Raw genomic sequence first — 18,881 nt, 5'->3', positions numbered from 1 at the left:
TTTAAGATTGGTAGGCTCAAAGCCCCTGGAGTTGATGGTTTCCCTGCCTTGTTCTACCCAATGCATTGGCCTCTCTGCTCGTCTGAGGTCATCAATGTTGTTAAGACTGCTTTTGTCACTGGTAAAATTCCTACTGGCCTTAATCATACTTTGATTACCCTGGTTCCTAAAACTCAAGCTCCTCAGTACATGAATTTATTTAGACCTATTAGTCTATGCTGTACTGTTTACAAGATAATTTCAAAAATTATTGTTGGAAGAATCCGACCTATGCTTAGGAAATGGATTAGCCCTAATCAGGTAAGCTTTGTCCCTGGTAGACATATATCTGATAACATTATGATTGCTCAGGAAATTCTTCATAAGTGTAAGAACTCTAAAGGGGCTAAAGGGTTTATGGCCTGGAAGATTGATCTTTCTAAAGCTTATGATAAGCTTAGTTGGACTTTCATTGAGCAGGTTCTATATGAGCTTCAAGTTCCTGATTTGCTTGTTAAACTCATTATGAGCTGTGTCTCTACTGCTAACTATCAAGTCATTGTCAATGGGGAGCTTTCTGAATCTTTCAATGGTGGGAGAGGTATAAGGCAGGGAGACCCTCTATCTCCATACCTTTTTGTGCTTTGCATGGAAAAGTTGTCTCACCTGATTAGATCTAATGTTGAAATTCAGCAGTGGAAACCAATCCAATCCTCTCAATCTGGACCTTGTGTGTCTCACCTATTTTTTGCTGATGACCTGATTCTATTTGCGGAAGCTAGCACTAAACAGGCCAAGGTCTTAAAGAAGTGCATGGATATTTTTTGTGGGTTGTCTGGCCAATCTGTCAACTTTGATAAGTCTCTAGTGTATTGCTCTCCCAACATAAAGAGTGCCACTTCTAAGGCCATTAGTAAGATCTGTGGTTCCCCTCTTACTGAGGACCTTGGTGTTTATCTTGGTATGCCTTTGATCCATTCTAGAGTTAATAAAAATACCTATGCAGGGATTGTTGATAAAGTGCAGGCTAGATGAAGGGTAAAGCCTTGAATATGGCTGGTCGTTTGACTCTCATTCAAGCTGTCAATTCCTCAGTTCCTATTTATACAATGCAAACAGCCAAGCTTCCTGTCCAGATTTGTGATAAGTTGGACAAACTCAATCGTGATTTCTTATGGGGTGATACTGAGCAGAAAAGAAAGGTTCATCTCACAAGTTGGGACTTAGTGTGCAGGCCTAAGTGTAAGGGTGGCTTGGGAATCAAGAAGACAAGTGATATGAACAAGGCTATGCTTGCAAAGGCAAGCTGGAGAGTGGCCCAAAATGATCAGGGACTATGGAACAAGATTTATAAAGCTAAGTATCTGCATTCTGATTCTATTGCTCATGAAACTTTCAAAAAGTCTCTCAATTGTTCCAGTACTTGGTCTGGAATTGTGTATGGTGCTAACCTCTTAAGGAAAGGGCTACTTTGGAGAATTGGAAATGGTGCGTCTATCAAATTCTGGTCTGATATGTGGTCTCCCTGTGGTGTCCTAAGCAATTTTGCTTTAAACCATACTCATATTGATATGGCTGCTACTGTGCATGATTTTTGGATTAATAATGAGTGGAACCTGCCTTTATTATATGCAAATCTTCCTGCTGAGATTGTTGATAAAATTATAGTTCTCCCCATTGCTAATAGTTATATGCCTGATCGACTTATCTGGGGTGGCACTTCCTCGGGTGTGTTTTCGGTGAAGTCTGCCTACAAGCTTCTTTGTGATGATCAAGAGTGCCAAAATCGGTTCTGGAATATGATTTGGTCCCTGCCTATCCCTCCTAAGCTCAAGATTTTTCTTTGGTCCTTTGCTTCAAGCAAGTTGTTAACTAATGAGCAGCGCGTTAAGAGAAGGCTTACAAATTGTGCTTTCTGTCAGTTATGTACCAATTCTGAGGAAACTATGCTGCACCTGTTTCGGGACTGCCCTAAAGCTAAACAGGTATGGGGTGCTTTTGCTATACCTATAAACATGTTAACCACTTTCACTTTAAATTGGAAGGATTGGATTTTGGCCAATCTGCTGCAAAAGGGTTATTACATGAGGAATTTGAGCTGGAACATATTTTTCATCTTTTGCTGCTGGTTCCTGTGGAAATGGAGATGTAAAGCCATTTTTGATCCTAATTTTCACTATCCTTACAATCCCTCTGAAGTTGTGTTTAGTTATGCTGAGGAATGGACCAGGGCCACTGCTAAGGCCAACAAAGTGCAGAATAAGGTAGTTGATATGCTCTCTTGGACTAAGCCTGCTTTTGGTTTTTATAAACTCAATGTCGATGGCTCAAGAACGAGTAATGGTGCTATTGGAGCTGGGGGCCTCATAAGGGATGATGCTGGCTGTTGGTGTGGTGGCTTTATGGTTAGCATTGGTTCTGGTGATGTTCTCCAAGCCGAGGCTTGGGGTCTTTTTCATGGTCTTCAGTTAGCTTTGAGCCTTAACATCTCAAAATTGGAGGTGGAATCTGATTCTGCTGTGCTGGTGAGCCTCATGAATAGTGATGATATTGATTTGCATCCGCTGGGAACCTTGTTTTTCAATTGCAAGAAGATCTTGAATGAGTTTGAGTCTGCTCAGTTCAAGCACATCCATCGTGAACGCAACATGGTTGCTGATCTGCTGGCTAAGAATAGCACGCGTCATGCTAAAGGAATATGCATCCTACATGATCCTCCAGCTTTGATCACTGAAGCTCTTTTAGATGACATTATTGGAGCTCCTAAAGTTAGGAGTTTCAATGCCAGCGATGCTGGCTAGTTTCTTTTTGTTTTGTTTTTTCTGGGCTGTTGCCCCTTTTGGAACAAAAAAAAAAAAAAAACGGAGGAACCTTTTAGCCAACAACAAACCCTCGGCCTATCAAAATTAGTCTGAGTTATTGGATTGCAGGAGCAGGAGGGTAAGAATAGAAACGTGTTTCCTGCTCTGATGAGCCACCATGATCTTTTAGGATAAGAATCAAACATTCTTCAAGTTTTAAACATGCTTTCTAAAACAGCAAACGGCTAAATTAATATATTGTAGTTGCTCTAATTGACTATGCTTAATAGGCTATGACCATGCTCATGTTACTGAAAGACGGTCTTTTCAGAAGTCTAATATGATCGTTTAAAAAGTCTAACAAAGAATTTGATATATAAAAATTACTGCCATGCAGTGACAGTGCAATAATTTTCAATAGTATACAACAATAATACAAGGGTTTAAATTTTTACGAAATTATCTATGAAAAATTTGACCTTATCGATATATATATATGACTGATTTCAAAAATATCTTTGAAAGTGGCTTTTATAGAAATTTCAATCGTTTCCGTTTCAAAGTTTTGGTATGAAAAAAGAAAAAAATTGAATCAACAGTTTTGAGAGAAAGAAAGGCCCAACAACATAAAACCCCCTCCGAGTTCAGCCCAAATTTTCTCCTTCTTCTCAGCCCTAACTCCATCACTCCCTTTGCTTTCTCTCCCTCTCTCGAAGAAGCTGAGAAACAGTTCCAGAGAGATCGTCTCCGTCTCAAGGCTCAACCTCAGTCTCAGGTGAGTCTTCAACCAAACCAATTCCAACTTCCTCCAATTACTACAATTAGCATTTACTCCCTTTCACTTTCTCACAACAATTAAGCTTAATCCTCTATCTCCTGCTCCCTAATTCACTCCTCGTTTGGTTTCTGCAACATCGCACCTCAATCAACCACTCTCTCAGCCTCCAATTTCTATTGAAATCTCAATCGCCATTATTTTCTCTAACTCTTCTTGTGTTGCTTTTCAGTTGTAGCAGCTGAAGCAATCCGGCGGCAATGGGGATCATTGAACGGATCAAAGAAATCGAGGCCGAAATGGCTCGGACTCAGAAAAACAAAGCCACAGGTTCTCCCCCCCACTTCTCAGAATTGTTCCTCATTTTTTTTGATATTTTTGCAGTGATATCTGATAAGCTCTTCAATTTGGTTATGTTTTGATTTTTAATTACCTACCGTGCTGAACATGCAGAGTACCATCTTGGTCAGCTCAAGGCGAAGATTGCGAAGCTAAGGACTCAGCTGTTGGAGCCTCCAAAAGTATGTTCCTCTATGCTTATATATATGTTGGTGTGATGTCGGGGTTGTGTAATTTATATTTTATGAGAGTAGTTGGATATGAATTTGGAAGTTTCGTGTGTGAGTGTTGTGATGGCTTCAAACAAGTTGCGTGTGGTTAAGGTGTATAGTTTTGTGCTTTTGTTTACGAGTTGGATTTGTGATTCAGGGTTCTAGTGGAGGTGGAGAGGGTTTCGAAGTTACAAAGTTTGGACACGGTCGCGTTGCCCTAATTGGGTTTCCAAGGTTTGCTATTTTTGTATAACTTCAACATGTATTGTGAAGAAATTAGAATGTGACATTGCTACTTCAAAAACAGTATCCGTAATTGTTGCCTTTTTTTTTTTTTTGTAGTGTTGGTAAGTCGACACTTTTGACAATGTTGACGGGGACGCACTCTGAAGCTGCTTCTTATGAGTTCACAACACTTACCTGCATTCCTGGGATTATACACTATAATGATACAAAAATTCAGTTGCTTGATCTTCCTGGAATTATTGAAGGTGCTTCTGAAGGCAAAGGTCGTGGGAGGCAGGTGAGAACTCCTTAATCTTATTGTTCAGTTGTGATAACTTGTCATTATTCGTCTGTCTTACAAATGATACAGTTAGATGTCTCAAGATACATTCGCTTATTCTAAGTGGTGCTAGATATCATGAAACAGCCATAGTTTGACACAACTGTCTCTTGCAGGTTATTGCTGTTGCAAAGTCATCAGATATCGTGTTAATGGTTCTTGATGCCTCAAAAGTAAGTACCTTTCCTGCAGCAACAGTGCTGTGGAACCTATTGCTAGTTTAGTAGCTAATGATATTATATGGTGATTTCCTGTTTTTTAAAAGATCTGTGTTAATTTTCTGAACCTAGAACTCCTGTTCTTTAAATGTTTCAGAGTGAAGGTCATCGGCAAATTTTGACAAAGGAGCTGGAAGCTGTGGGTTTGCGTTTAAACAAGAGGCCACCACAAGTAAGTTTTGTGTTTTCAAGAGATTATCATTTTCTAAAATTGGGTTAGGATTCAGTATCTGTCAATTACTTAGCTGTTTCGCTTCTTGATTTGCTTTGTCAATCCACTGGGAGCTTAGTTTTATTATTTATCTTGTTTTCTGGGCAGATATATTTCAAAAAGAAAAAAACTGGAGGCATTTCTTTTAACAGCACTCTCCCTTTAACTCATGTGGACGAGAAGCTTTGTTATCAAATTCTGCACGAATACAAAATTCACAATGCTGAGGTATGTGTTTTCTTACCTTGTTTCAATCAAGCATCAAGACTGTCCTTTATCACGAGTCACGACTAATAATTCTCTTAGTGGCCATACACTATTAGTTTACATAATCTCTTTATCCCACTTGGGTAATAGTCTTTGATAGGTCAATACTTTATTTCTATCTTATTCCTTGGCCATCCCACGGGGAAGAATGCTCATGTGAATATAAATTCATTGCAGTTGCTGTTTCGTGAGGATGCCACAGTGGATGATCTTATCGATGTAATTGAGGGTAACAGAAAATACATGAAGTGTGTATATGTATACAACAAGATAGATGTTATTGGTATTGATGATGTGGACAAATTAGCCCGGCAACCTAATTCTATTGTCATTAGCTGCAATCTGAAGGCAAGTTCTTAAATCTTTGTTTCGGGAAATTCAAATGATACTGCAACCTTGTTGCTATAGTTGAGCAATCTGTTGCAGTTCCACAACTTTGTTATTGTCATACGTATTAGCTTGTGAATTTCTCATATGAAATGGTTTCGGGAACATTGACTTTGTTATTCCTGTTGTTTAACAGCTGAACTTAGACAGACTACTCGCGAAGATGTGGGAGGAGATGGGACTTGTTAGAGTTTATACAAAGCCACAGGGCCAGCAACCTGATTTTGGTGATCCTGTAGTTCTTTCTGCTGTATGTTGTGAATCTTATATCCGATGTCTTTTTTTCTATTTATTCTTCTTAGGTGTTTTATGACTTCATTTGTTTCTTTCTCATATTAATCTTATGTGCAGGATAGAGGTGGCTGCACAGTTGAGGACTTTTGTAACCATATCCACAGGAGTCTGCTGAAGGAGGTAAAATATGTGCTAGTGTGGGGTACAAGTGCACGGCACTACCCTCAGCATTGTGGCGTCAGTCACCTTCTTAATGATGAAGACGTGGTTCAGATTGTAAAGAAAAAGGTATTTATTCCCCCGTTTACCCGCCCAATTGAAGTAAAACTTGCAATACAAGGTCACCGTACTGGGGTTCTACAATTTCTACCATCTTTGTGTTTTTTTTTTTTCTTTTTGAGATAGTCACCTGTATTTTTTTTCCTCTTCTTTCTTTCGGTTATTTTTTGAGATAGTCACCTGTAGTTTTTTGTCCTCTTCTTTCTTTCGGTTAAACGTCCCTTTGGTTCTGATAAAAGGAAATGAGCTTGTCAGTCTAAATTGGTTTCAATTCTCGATGCTTGTAGATATTGGGTTTTTTTTTTTTTTGGGTGGGGGGGGGGGGGGCGGGGGGTGGGGAGGGAGCGTTTTTCTCTTGCAACAGAATGGTTCATTTCCCCATTTCATGAAGGTCTAACATTTGGAATTTGCATTCTCCAGGAGAAAGAAGGGGAAGGGAGGGGTCGGTTTAAGTCACATTCGACAGCCCCTGCTCGTATAGCTGACAGAGAGAAGAAGGCTCCCCTGAAACAATAATATCACTGACTGTAATACCGTGCAGACCCGAGTTTCTTACATGAAGAGGCACAGAAGATGCCTATGAAGCGTATCATATCATTTGCTGAATTGACAAATCGGTGTAAAATGAAGAGTTGGCCTTAGAACCTAGTGCTCATCAACATGCGTAGGCTTTTGGATGTGTTGTATGTTTGGCGATCAATTAAGTACTGAGAATTTTGAAAATAATCTGCATCATCTCTGTTGCTAGAGATGTATTTTTTTGATCCGCTCTTGGATATATATTCTTAAAAATCCGTCTTCATTAATCTAGTTCCTCTTGAGGCCATTCTGAGTCATATGGTTTGAAACTGAAAGACGGGGGCGTATTGCACTGACATTTGGACGCTCTGTTATTGCACAACTATGTTGTGTTGGACAGAATTTTTTATTTTTTATTTTTTCTATTTTTGAAGAGAAATGAGAATGCTTTTTCATTGATCATTGAATAATATGTTATAAGAAGCCAATCACGGATTGGAAATAAGCCACAAAATAGTAACCTTACCCTTCAACTCCTATAGCCCAAGTACACAGAGCAATTGAGTAGTGTGAGCTGAAACACAGCCATACCAAAACAAAAAAAATCATCTATCTCACACTCAGCTAACCTGTGCTAAAACAAAAGTAGCGAAACCAGCGACAACCAAAGTAACTCTGCCTCCGACGTACCAGCACCGGAGGAAATAAACCATCTGGTAAACATAAAATAATAAAGTAAAAACAGTATGGGCCTAAGAGTAAACCCAAGCCCAAAACACATAATTCTACCAAACATTAGTAGGGACGTTGTATTCACATGCTAAATGAATTTTCCGCTCAATGTTACTCAATTGTCATTGGATTTAAATTACATGGTGGAGTTTATTTCTTTTGCACACTATTTTTCTATTGTTGGATTCAAATTCAATGACAGTTGAGCGCAACCAAGTAATTGATTGAGTAAGTGAACATGTCTCTACACTAAATATATATAGTTCAGATCCTATCCAGAGCGATGCCTCGCTCTGAAATTTTAGAGCGAGGTTAGGGTTTCAGGTTGACAGATTTAGTCCGTCCATTAGTTTAAGTGAGTTAGATTCCTTAACGATCATGAATTTGGCTGAAAATTTACAGAGATGATCTATACACTAGTACCTCAAAACTGAATGGTCGAGATGTGGATATACAACCGAAAAGTGACCTAAAACTCGAACTTCACACATTAATTTCAAAGTGGAGTTTAGCTCTAGATAGGATCTGTATATATATGTACACATATATATATATATATATATATATATATATATTATTTCAAGATACAATTTGTTTGCTGAAGAGCAAGCTAGTACTTTAATACACAAGTTTCGATCTCAAGTTGCATCCAAGTTCGGATTAATTAAAACTTTTATATGATCCCAATTATAATTATTAATTTTGTAACGTCAATGGATAGTCTTGGCTGCTTTCTTTACGTGTTGATAAGCCTGTTCATCAACAACCCAGTTAGCTAATTCCTTCTTTAGCAGTGGTACAGAACACACTTCATATGCAGGTGGCCTTATTTGTGTTTGGGGACTTCGTAATTGAGGCAGGCAATAATCACTACCTTCCTACCTGATCAAGTTTATTAGACTTTAATTCTAGATTCTTTGACAAACAACCTTACTTCTGTATGTGTTGTTGAAGCGGCTGGAAATTAGGGGTAAGCAAGGCAAATAACCTAGCTCCTTCATCATAGAAACATGAAAGTTACACACAGAGGGGTCCAAAGCCGAGCACATTTGAGGCAGGATGAAATAAACAACCGAAAATGAACGTATATGCTTTTAAAAGTTAGGTTGAAAATCCTGAGGCCACCAAACATGCATTTTATAAAAAACATGCATTCATATTTGAGTAATGCTATCTGAACCACCTTTTGGGAAATCACTTAGAGCCCACCTTAGGTGGTAGCTTATGTGGTGTATCCATATCATTAAAGCATAATTTCTTATTTTTATATTTTTATGTTTTCTTAATTACAAAAATTCCTTTTTTTTTTCTTTTCTTTTTTACTTTCTTGATGAATTGAAATTGGCACTACCTCACTGGCCTATAGATCCTATATCTATAGGCCAAATCATACGTAACTCTCTCTTTCTCTTGTCAAAACCAAATTAAGTGGAACATTGAAGCATAGTTTAATAGAGTAGATTTCATAGTCAGGACATGGAAGCATCCCCCACACATTTTATTCGTGATTTCATTAAAAAAGAAAAAAAAAACTAACTAACCATAATTAGAATGGGCAAAGGCTCTATTAACAATGCTTGTGAGGAAACTAAAATCAGACTGAGAATGTGTTGATCAAATCCTAATTCAAATCCACTTCCCCCTAAATCCTAATTTCGAACAAGCTATGCTATTTGTGTTTCATACTCAGGAAGGAAAAAAAAAAAAAACTATACCACATTTAGGCAGAGGGTTTGTTGACGATATTTGTGAGGAAACCGAGATCAAATTGAGAAGGCGTTGATCAATTGACGAAGAGGTGAGAGGGTTGAGGAGGGGTGAGAGGAGGAGAAAAGAAAACAACGTCTGATAGAGAAGACATTGCCCAGATAATATCACAAAGAAAAAAAATAGGGTTTAACAGATAAAATCAAGAAAGTAAAAAAGGAAAAAAAGATAAAAGAATTTTTGTAATTAAGAAAAGGGCTAAATACAAATTACTACCCTGTGGTTTAGGTCCAAAATTAATTCAGTCTCTGAACTTCAAATTTCATCAAAAATATCTCTGCACTTTCAATTTTGATCTAATAGGTCCAATTTGTTAGTTTTTCGACAATTGAGTTATTTAACTTGTTAATGTGGCTCATATATGGCCTATCTTTTATGATTTGGTGTCGAGGTGGTCTGCATAGTCAATTTAGAAGTGAGTCATACTATATTAAAAATAAATAGTTTTTCAACAAATAATTCAACTATAACTTGAACGCATAACAGAATATTAATGAATTGGACATATTAGATCAAAATTGAAAGTGCATGAGTGTTTTTGATGAAATTAGAAGTCCATGGACTGAATTGATTTTGGACCTAAACCACAGGGTACTAACTAATATTTAGCCCTTAAGAAAACATAGAAATATAAAAATTAGAAATTATGCTTTAATGATATGAATACGCCACATAAGCTACCACCTAAGGTGGACTCTAGGTGGTTCCCCAAAAAGTGATTCACCTAACATTACTCTTCATATTTCCTCTATAAGTCACTGCTATCTTGAGTTCTTAGCTAGGTTTTTGTTCACGTCTCTGTAAACTTGTAAATGTCTCGCAAAAAACGATCAACAAACAAAATCTATCTCGGCATTCCCCGGAGGAAAATCTTGGTAGCTAGTCATCCACAATTACGAGTTAGCTAGCTAGCTACATGCATGCAGGAGCAACTCAGCAACTCACCTACTCCCTTGGTAGGTAGTCATCCACAATTACGAGTTAGCTAGCTAGCTACATGCAGGAGCAACTCACCTACTCCCTCCACCGTGCCTGTATAATATTCGCAGCAGGGCCAGGGGCTTTCAGCTCATCTACTCTCTGCCATGCGTTGTTGTGTGTGTGTGTTTTTTTTTTGTTTTGTCCGGTACTCTTCAATTGAATGGCTGTTGAGAAAGAGAAATATTGGTGATAGATGATTATATAACCCACTTCCGGTGGTTGCACTAATTTGGAGGAGACCACTACCGACATACCATATTCCAACTTTGTCGATCAAAGCAAACATAGACCCCTAAATACCCTTCTACTTTTTTAATAATATTTTATCTCACATCTATTTTCACTTCCTAAGCTATCCTCAAGTCAAAATTTTTTTTTTTGGTCTTTCTCTTTTCTCTCTCTTTCTCCTGCAAACCACGTCAGAATTCTATCAAAGATTTTCCGTCCTCATTTCCATCGCCAGGTAACTCAGCTGTCAATTGCGTCCCAGAATTATCCAAAAAACTGAATTCCCTTCACAGTTCTGACATTTTATCTTGAGGCTTTTCTTCTCAAACTGATTTAGTTTAACATCTTCAAGAACCTCTACGTTTTTCGGAGATGACTTGTGATTATCATCTGTTCAATGGCAAAGCAAACAAGCTAATCACTCACTTCTATCAAAATCAAATAATCAAACACCGAACTAAAATAATCCAAAACTAGAAGATGGAGATGAAAACAAGAACTTGTGATTGATGTGCACAGTTATCAGCTTCTTCCCTCTTGAACACAACCTTGCCATTATCGACCGCGAAAACAGAGAAACTTTTGGGCATTTTCCAGGCACAGTACTTGGCAACAGAAACGGATGATCGAATTCAATGGTGGGTTTTGGAAGTCCCAACAGTTAGAGTATCAGCATGAAATGCCTTTGCTTCCCTTACTAGAACTTTTCTGATTGGATTGCCCCTACACACCTTCGGCTTCAGATCAACCTGCCCACAATTCACATGCTCTCAAATCTTAATCTACAACACCCTAAATTGAAACTAATTGACCACTCACATACTTGTCTCAGCATCCAACTGACCAATTCACAATATACAAAGAAACAAAATTGATGTCATTGACCTGCTTCAAGCTACAGAAACCTTCATAGGCAGAGAGCACAAAATCAAATGTCTTGACCAGCGAGAGCAAACACACAGTCTCCTCTGCAAAAACCCAAAACCCAAAACTCAAACAAAAACCCAAAACTTTCCCATCCATCACAAAAACAATGAGGAAAATTGAGAGTGAGAGCAGACCGGCGATGGAAGTCTCCTTCCATATCATCTGAAGACATAGAAATTTGCAACCCAGAATACATAAAGAAGGGTTCTGTCGGAGATGATATGGAATGCTAGACTTCTCCTCCAAAAATCATAAAGGTTGGGAACCAGAAAAGTTCTGGTGTATCGATCGGAAGGTGAATTTGATTTTAGAGAGAGAGAGAGAGAGAGAGAGAGAGAGAGAGGAAAATGACAACAACAAAAAATTCTGACTTGAGGATATTTTTGGAAGTGAAGAGAGTTGTGAGATAAAATATTATTAAAAAAGAAAAAGGGTGTGTGGTTTGCAATTTTGTGTGTGCAAATTTCACTATCCAAATTGAAGTTGTTGAAATGCAGATTATTATACAAATTGAAGTTGTTGAAAAGCAGATTATTATACACACACACTATATATATATAGGCATAACATGTTTTTAGAAAACCAAACTGTGTTTGATCCCAATGGTGAGTCTTAGCTACATTGTTTACGTGTTGGTTAGCCTATTCAACCCAATTAGCTTCCTTCTCTACGGTCATCATCATGATCATCCTGATCAGTACTCCAGTAGTACTAGTATAGAACACAATCATAATAAGGTGGCGTTGTTTGTGTTTGGGGACTCGCCATTTGAGGCTGGAAACAACCAATACCTTCCTAATATTACCGTAGAAGATGATGCAGCGATAGCCTGGCCATATGGAGAAACATACTTCCACCATTCCACTGGAAGATATTGCGATGGACGTATTGTCCCAGATTTTATCGGTGAGCTAGTGCATGAGTCGTTAGTTTCAGATTATTGAGTCATCCAATTATGATAATCAAAACAAATTATTTTAACATATGTCGAATTTACATAATGCTCCATTAAAGTTGGCTCGAATGGTGAATGAGGTGGGAACTTGAATTAGAGTTAGAATTACACTAAATAAGGAGTTTGATCCCCTCCATTACATGCTAAAAATAAAAACATTATTACATTTCAAGTTTAGGGAGGTCATCTCTAAATTCTCCCTCTCTATACGTGTGTGCGCGCGAAGAGCTAATATAAAACTAAAACTAAAGATTAGTGGCACCTGGCTAAAGGTGAAGTTATAAATAATTACATATATTTAAAGATTTTTACAATTTTTCACTATTATGCAATGTAGTTAAACGATTTCAACTGTTAATTCTTTATATTCCTATGTAATAATTATTTATATAAAAAATCAGCCAAATACATAATCATTTGGTCATTGAAAATGTGTTTACAAATGTAGTCTGTCATATAAATTTAAAATGAATATAGTGCTAATCAAATGGTTAAAAGTTTTTCAATATGTATATGTAACTAGAAAATGAGTAGTACAAATTATTAAGCCACATGCTAAAAATAAAAAAAATGAAGGTCCTCATTTTTTTTTTTACATGAAGGTCCTCAAATTTCGAGCTGAGGAGTCTCTCTCTCTCATACGGGGGCAGTCGGGCAGATATCTGATCACCTAAATTATAGGGAATATAAATCTTATCCATTAAATTTAATACCTTTTTTTTTTTTGGAGAAAGAATTTAATAACTATTAATGATTGAGATTTTTTTAGCAATAAAATGGTTCATTGAATAAATGAAAACAACCAAAGGTTGGAATAGTACACCAATACATAACATAGGTCTACGCCTACATTGGCACACAAACTACACCAAGATAACATTAGAGCACAAGGTCTAAAACTAACAAAACAACTTTGCCTTCAAAGAAAAATATATAATGCAAATATATAATGCATGTTATCTGATTTGGTACGCTACTGAACATGCATTATATATTTTTCTTGTTCTCTCTCTTCTTCTTTAAATCCTTCGGTCCTTCCTAATTAAAAGTCCTTGCTAACTACTCCGTGAATATCCAATCATCTCTTTCATTGTCTTCATTTATTATAATCACATGTAATAAACAAGAAAAGAAGAAGAGACACCGGGTATCCAAATCAAATTGACACCCAAGCAACGCAACTAAAAAAATCACATATGCATTAAATATATATATATATATATATATATATATATTCAGGTGTAACCTTTCTTTAATTTTGTTTTTTTTTTTTTTTAGAAACACAGTACAAAAACGATCCATCCCTAACGGATTGACAGAAAAATCATTCCGTAGAAACTACTACAAAGCCACTCCTAACTAAAAGAGTAAATAAACTAGTAATCTCCTAGCACACCCATCTTTTAAGATTAAACCCCAAACAAAGAAAAATAGAGTCCCAAAGAAGACTAAAATACTCCAATAGAGACGACGAGGTCTCTATTTTCTTTGCGAGCTCTCCTACTCAATGCAAGAAAAAAATAGGCCCATCATTCATAAAAGAAGGAAGGCCCAAAACTAAATTAGAAGACAAAACAACTGCTCGGGTCCTAAACAAAACCCTAGCAACCCAATACCAGGCCCGACCAAAACACCTACGGCAACCCTAGATGAGAAAGCATTCAAGCCGCCGCCGCCGCCATGCACCACTCGCCAGAGAACATCATCTGCGCTACCACCCCCATTGATAGCACCCTCTTGGAGGCTGCCATCCATGCCAACAACTAGCCAGGACAGAGATGGATCCAATTCCAGCAGAAGAGATCGGGCCTCACCACCATTCTCGAAACCCAAATCCAACCCGACATCCACCTGCCGCCGAAGAAGAATTGGGATCACCACTGGTCCCTATGTCCTTCATTACAATCGACCGATCACGGCCGTGCCAAAGAGCACCACCACCATGCTTAGAAACACAGACACCGATGCCCGCCCTCGTAGCCTTCATCCAACCGACAACCCGGTCCCAAGCCTAGATCGATTCCATAATAGTCACCAGAGCACCATTGTTGCGAGCACAAACCACACCCGCAACCAAGAGAACAAGGCCGCAACCTACACAAAGCAAGCGCCATCGAGCGAGCCCCGCGACACCGAGGTACAGCCAAGACGAAGATAAAGAGACCCCCTTGGTTGAGAATGCAAGGCACCCACTAGCCAGACCTAGTGATACTTAAAATCAATAAAAAATTCTCGCATAAGTCAGACAAAGTCTATGAAAAACCCGTTCAAACTAAATCCTGGGATGAATTACAATGCTCAAGCCTCAAAGACTTCAGCTGATAAATCATTTTTTTTCTTTTCTCTTAATAGGAAAACAATTAATCCTCTTAATTGTCTTTAATAAATATATTCAAAAAATTAATTTAAAGAATAAAAAAAAAAAAAAGATAATTATTCATTCTTCAGAACTCATCTCAACCGTTAATAGTTATTAGATTTAATGGACAAGATTTATAGTATAATCTTAACTATAATTTAAGTGGCCATGGATCCTCCTTCTTTCTATATAGAAGAAAGGAAAAAACTTATTAAGATTTAAGGCGTTGTCTATGGTACTATGAATCTGTGATACATTCATATACAATTTTTTTATAATTAAATAAGGGATTATGTGATATTAGTTTCCTAGAGTCAGATAATGTAGAGAGCATGTCCTACCCTCAATTCTAAAGGAGAAGGGTCCACCACCTTCATTTACATTTAATTGTATCAAAATATCAACAATGACGACAAAATTGCATTAATTTTAGGGAGAATTCTACAAATGGACACTCAACTATGACTCATTCGACACTTTGGTCATTGAAGTTTCAAATATATCACTTTGGTCACTCAACTATTATACTGAGAATCACCCAAAAGTATTTTTTATATTTTATTTAATGAAAAAAAAATTAATAAAGTGACTAAAGTGATTGACAGTGTAATAGTTGAGTGACCAAAGTGATATATTTGAAACTTCAGTGACCAAAGTGTCGAATGAGTCATAGTTGAGTGATTATTTGTAGAATTTTCCCTTAATTCTATACTATTTCCTTGTAACTGAAGTAAAGTTACAACATTCACAACAAATTTGGTAACAAACTTATAACAAGGTTCTAGATGGAGTAATTGATCTAGGTTCTAGAAATATGACAATATGTTACGTTTCATATTTACGTTTCAATTTAGCCACCATATTGATCTCACTTCATTAAACTCTTATAGTGTTGCTATGAACAAAGCTGCTGTTTCACGTTCTTGTTTGGCAACAATGTGTGTTCTTCTATTCTTCTAAATCAGGATGTATACACAATTACAACCAATATTGATATGCTTAATTTGTGGCAGCTAAGTTTGGAAAACTGCCAATGCTTCCACCATATCTGCAACCTGGTCCACATGATTTTACTGATGGATCCAACTTTGCTTCAGGAGGAGCCGGAGTTCTTGAAACAACTAACCCAGGATCGTCAGTGAGTGTTTATTATAGATCAATAGATGGACTCTGTAGCATAGTAATGTTGATTGGGGGAATTTCTAGAACTTTGATCATCATCTCAGTTTTATCAAGAACTTTGATTATAATATGGAGCTTGACTCTTCAATCTGTACCGTTGATGCATGGAGGGGTTTAGGTTGCTGACCATAGGTGACGATGGTATAATGTGTAGTTTTCTTTTTTTGATTTTCAGTTTTTACTTCTATTTCTTTAATCTATTATTTGAGGGTAAAAAGTGGAGTATAGATGATCAAAATTGAATGTAGGGTGAAATAAGTAATTGGCCACACTCTACTTGACTTAATATTGACCATGCAATTTGGATGTAATTTTTTTTTTGTCAGATAAGTCTTCCGACGCAGTTAAGCTATTTAAAAAATGTGGCAAAGTTGCTGGAGCTGAAGTTAGGTGATTTAGAAGCCAAACGTGTGCTGAGGACCGCTGTTTACTTGTTCAGCATCGGAGGGGTGGATGATATGGTCTTCTACTCTACATATCCAAATGCCACCGAGTCCCTGCGATCCGAATTCATAGCAAATGTGATTGGTAACTTGACCGTTGTGCTCAAAGTACGTAAATAACTTTCTAATTATGGTTCCTTTTGCACTGTTGTCATTAATGATTTCTACGTGTACTTAATAAAATTATTATGTTTAGGAAATATACAACTTAGGAGGAAGGAAGATTGCATTTCAGAATGTAGGATCTCTTGGGTGCCAACCTATAAATAGACAATCATACGGTGCCATTGAAGGGTATGTTGAAGGACTTTTGACTTTGGCGAGGCTACACAATAGAGCTCTAGCTAATGTCCTCGAAGAACTAGAGCTAGAGCTATCGGGATTCAAATATTCAATATTTAACTACTATGATGCGCTTTTGGAACTATACCATAACCCTGCAAAACATGGTACGTCGATTGCATTGCTATATATATATATATGCATATATATATATATATATATATATATATATATATATAATATACAGTCCGTCTCAAGTGCGGACGTCCGTACCGAGCGGACGGTATGGATTTCATGTTTTCGACCACTTTCCGGCTACATTTTTATATCTTAACTGTTCAGTTTTTAGGTCCTAGTGTATAAATCACCTCTGCAAAATTTCAGTCAATTTGGTGATCGTTAAGGCATCAAAAACTGCAATTTACCATTATAAATACGAACGGTTTCCGTTCGACAGATTCGGTCCGTTCGTGTAAAATGCAGTTTTGGATGCCTTAACGATCACCAAATTGGCTGAAATTTTGTAGAGGTGATCTATACACTAGGACCTAAAAACTGAACGGTTAAGATGTAAAAATGTGGCCAGAAAGTGGTCGAAAACAGGAAATTCGTACCGAAAATTAGATAAGGACGTCCGCACCTGAGAAAATTCATATATATATATATATATATATATATATATATATATATATATATATATATCTGTGTGTGCATGCGCGCGCGCGAGATCCTAATTGTTGCCAAATATTGTAAATATGTTGCATTGTTAATATTTTGGTTTATGCTGTAATTGCGATCAGGGTTCACAAATGGGTCGGATGCATGTTGTGGTATAGGACCATACCGAGGAGATGATTGCGGCGGAGATAATGGAACCGAACCATATGAATTGTGCCCAAACCCAGGTGACTATGTGTGGTGGGATGGTGGCCATTCGACTGAAAGAGCAAACCTTAAATTGGCAGAGCTAATATGGAGTGGCACGCTAAATACTACCGGGCCTTACAATGTCAAACAGTTTTTTCAGCAAGTTTGAGATCAATTAATCCTCCATTTCTTTTCTCAAAGGAAAAAATCATTCATTTCAAAGTCATCTTATGATTATTAATGAAATAAAAGCTACTATTGTAGTGGTTCAACTTCAAACAAAACTATATTAATTCCGTTTTAGATTGAGATCCTCTCACTTCATTGGTTAAAAATAAACACTGATGGTTCATTTCGTGGACCGGAGCTAGCGGGTTTTGGGGGGATTGTTCGAGACTGTGAAGGTGGTTTCATTTATGCTTTCGCCTCTAGAGTGAGAGTTTCTAGTGCCTTAGATGCTGAAGTGCTTGCATTCCTTGAGGCTATTAAGGTTGCCAAGCTAAGGGAGTGGCAATACCTTTGGATAGAGTCAGATTCTTTGGCGGTGGTAAGGTATTTTGCTAATCCTGCTCTAGTTCCCTGGAGGCTACGTATCAAGTGGTTGAATGGCATGGCAGCTGTGCGACATTTGTGAAAGAAGCTTAAAAAACAGAGAGAGAAAGCTAAAACAGAATATGATTCACGTGAAAAATGAGCCCAAGCTACTTCATTACAAGCTGGTAGAGGGTATATATAGTACCAGCTGAGATCAGCTATGATAAGCACGTGTAAGCCAGCTGTATGGCAACACAACTAATCATGCTAATTAACAGACATAAACCCTAATTAGTAACTAAGCTGTACTAACTAATTATAACAGAACAAACTAATTATAATCAACAGAGTTTGTGTAATGACAGGTGTAAATTGTGTGACTGAAAATATCTTCCTTCTTAACACCCCTCCTCAGCTTCATGCTTGGATACAAGCATTAAGCTGTCACATAAAATCCGATGTTGTGGGGAGCACAGTCCTTTGGTAAAGATATCAGCCAGTTGCTCTTTTGAAGTGACAAATTGAAGCTTAATAGTTCCAGCCTTGACTTGAACCCTGGTATAATGAACATCCACTTCGATATGCTTGAGTTTTGAGTGATACACTGGGTTTGTAGCCAATGCCAAGGCAGAGATGTTGTCACAATGTAGAATAGGGACTTCTTGAAGCTCAATATGCAAATCTGTAATCAGTTGAAGTAGCCATTGGATCTCTGAAGTTGTATCAGCCATGCTACGATACTCAGCTTCAGTAGAAGATCGTGACATTGCGGCTTGCTTTTTGCTACACCAAGAGATTGGTGCTGAGTTGAGCAAGATTACAAAACCAGTTGTAGACT

The 18,881-nt window shown here is 37.5% G+C and overlaps 2 protein-coding genes across 2 annotated transcripts; both read left to right on the top strand.

Moving 5' to 3' along the window:
• The first annotated feature begins 3,398 nt into the window (after positions 1-3,398).
• Positions 3,399-7,093, top strand: LOC112187855 (developmentally-regulated G-protein 2). The gene is made up of 12 exons (XM_024326808.2): positions 3,399-3,555; positions 3,788-3,885; positions 4,009-4,076; positions 4,264-4,340; positions 4,449-4,629; positions 4,788-4,844; positions 4,987-5,061; positions 5,209-5,328; positions 5,545-5,715; positions 5,891-6,004; positions 6,106-6,276; positions 6,688-7,093. Exons 2-12 carry the CDS (start codon positions 3,816-3,818, stop codon positions 6,781-6,783), a joined length of 1,200 nt encoding a protein of 399 aa, XP_024182576.1. The 5' UTR covers positions 3,399-3,555; positions 3,788-3,815; the 3' UTR covers positions 6,784-7,093.
• A 4,927-nt stretch (positions 7,094-12,020) lies between these two features.
• Positions 12,021-17,828, top strand: LOC112188080 (GDSL esterase/lipase 1). Its single transcript, XM_024327104.2, has 5 exons — positions 12,021-12,327; positions 15,749-15,873; positions 16,244-16,468; positions 16,557-16,809; positions 17,443-17,828. The coding sequence occupies exons 1-5, from the start codon at positions 12,024-12,026 to the stop codon at positions 17,676-17,678; spliced, it is 1,143 nt and encodes a 380-aa protein (XP_024182872.1). The 5' UTR covers positions 12,021-12,023; the 3' UTR covers positions 17,679-17,828.
• The last annotated feature ends 1,053 nt before the right edge of the window (positions 17,829-18,881 follow it).

This window comes from Rosa chinensis, chromosome 2 (assembly GCF_002994745.2).
Source record: "Rosa chinensis cultivar Old Blush chromosome 2, RchiOBHm-V2, whole genome shotgun sequence".
In the NCBI taxonomy this organism is placed as follows: Eukaryota; Viridiplantae; Streptophyta; class Magnoliopsida; order Rosales; family Rosaceae; genus Rosa; species Rosa chinensis.
Note: the sequence above shows the minus strand (reverse complement) of the source record. Positions and strands in the feature narration are given on the sequence as shown.

Excerpts from the sequence above, each read along its gene's own strand:
- LOC112187855 (XM_024326808.2), top strand. The coding sequence starts at position 3,816 with ATGGGGATCATTGAACGGATCAAAGAAATCGAGGCCGAAATGGCTCGG. Across the intron at positions 3,886-4,008 it reads TCAGAAAAACAAAGCCACAG|AGTACCATCTTGGTCAGCTC; the intron begins GTTCTCCCCCCC and ends CTGAACATGCAG. Across the intron at positions 4,845-4,986 it reads TGGTTCTTGATGCCTCAAAA|AGTGAAGGTCATCGGCAAAT; the intron begins GTAAGTACCTTT and ends TAAATGTTTCAG.
- LOC112188080 (XM_024327104.2), top strand. The coding sequence starts at position 12,024 with ATGGTGAGTCTTAGCTACATTGTTTACGTGTTGGTTAGCCTATTCAAC. Across the intron at positions 16,469-16,556 it reads ACTTGACCGTTGTGCTCAAA|GAAATATACAACTTAGGAGG; the intron begins GTACGTAAATAA and ends TATTATGTTTAG. Across the intron at positions 16,810-17,442 it reads CCATAACCCTGCAAAACATG|GGTTCACAAATGGGTCGGAT; the intron begins GTACGTCGATTG and ends AATTGCGATCAG.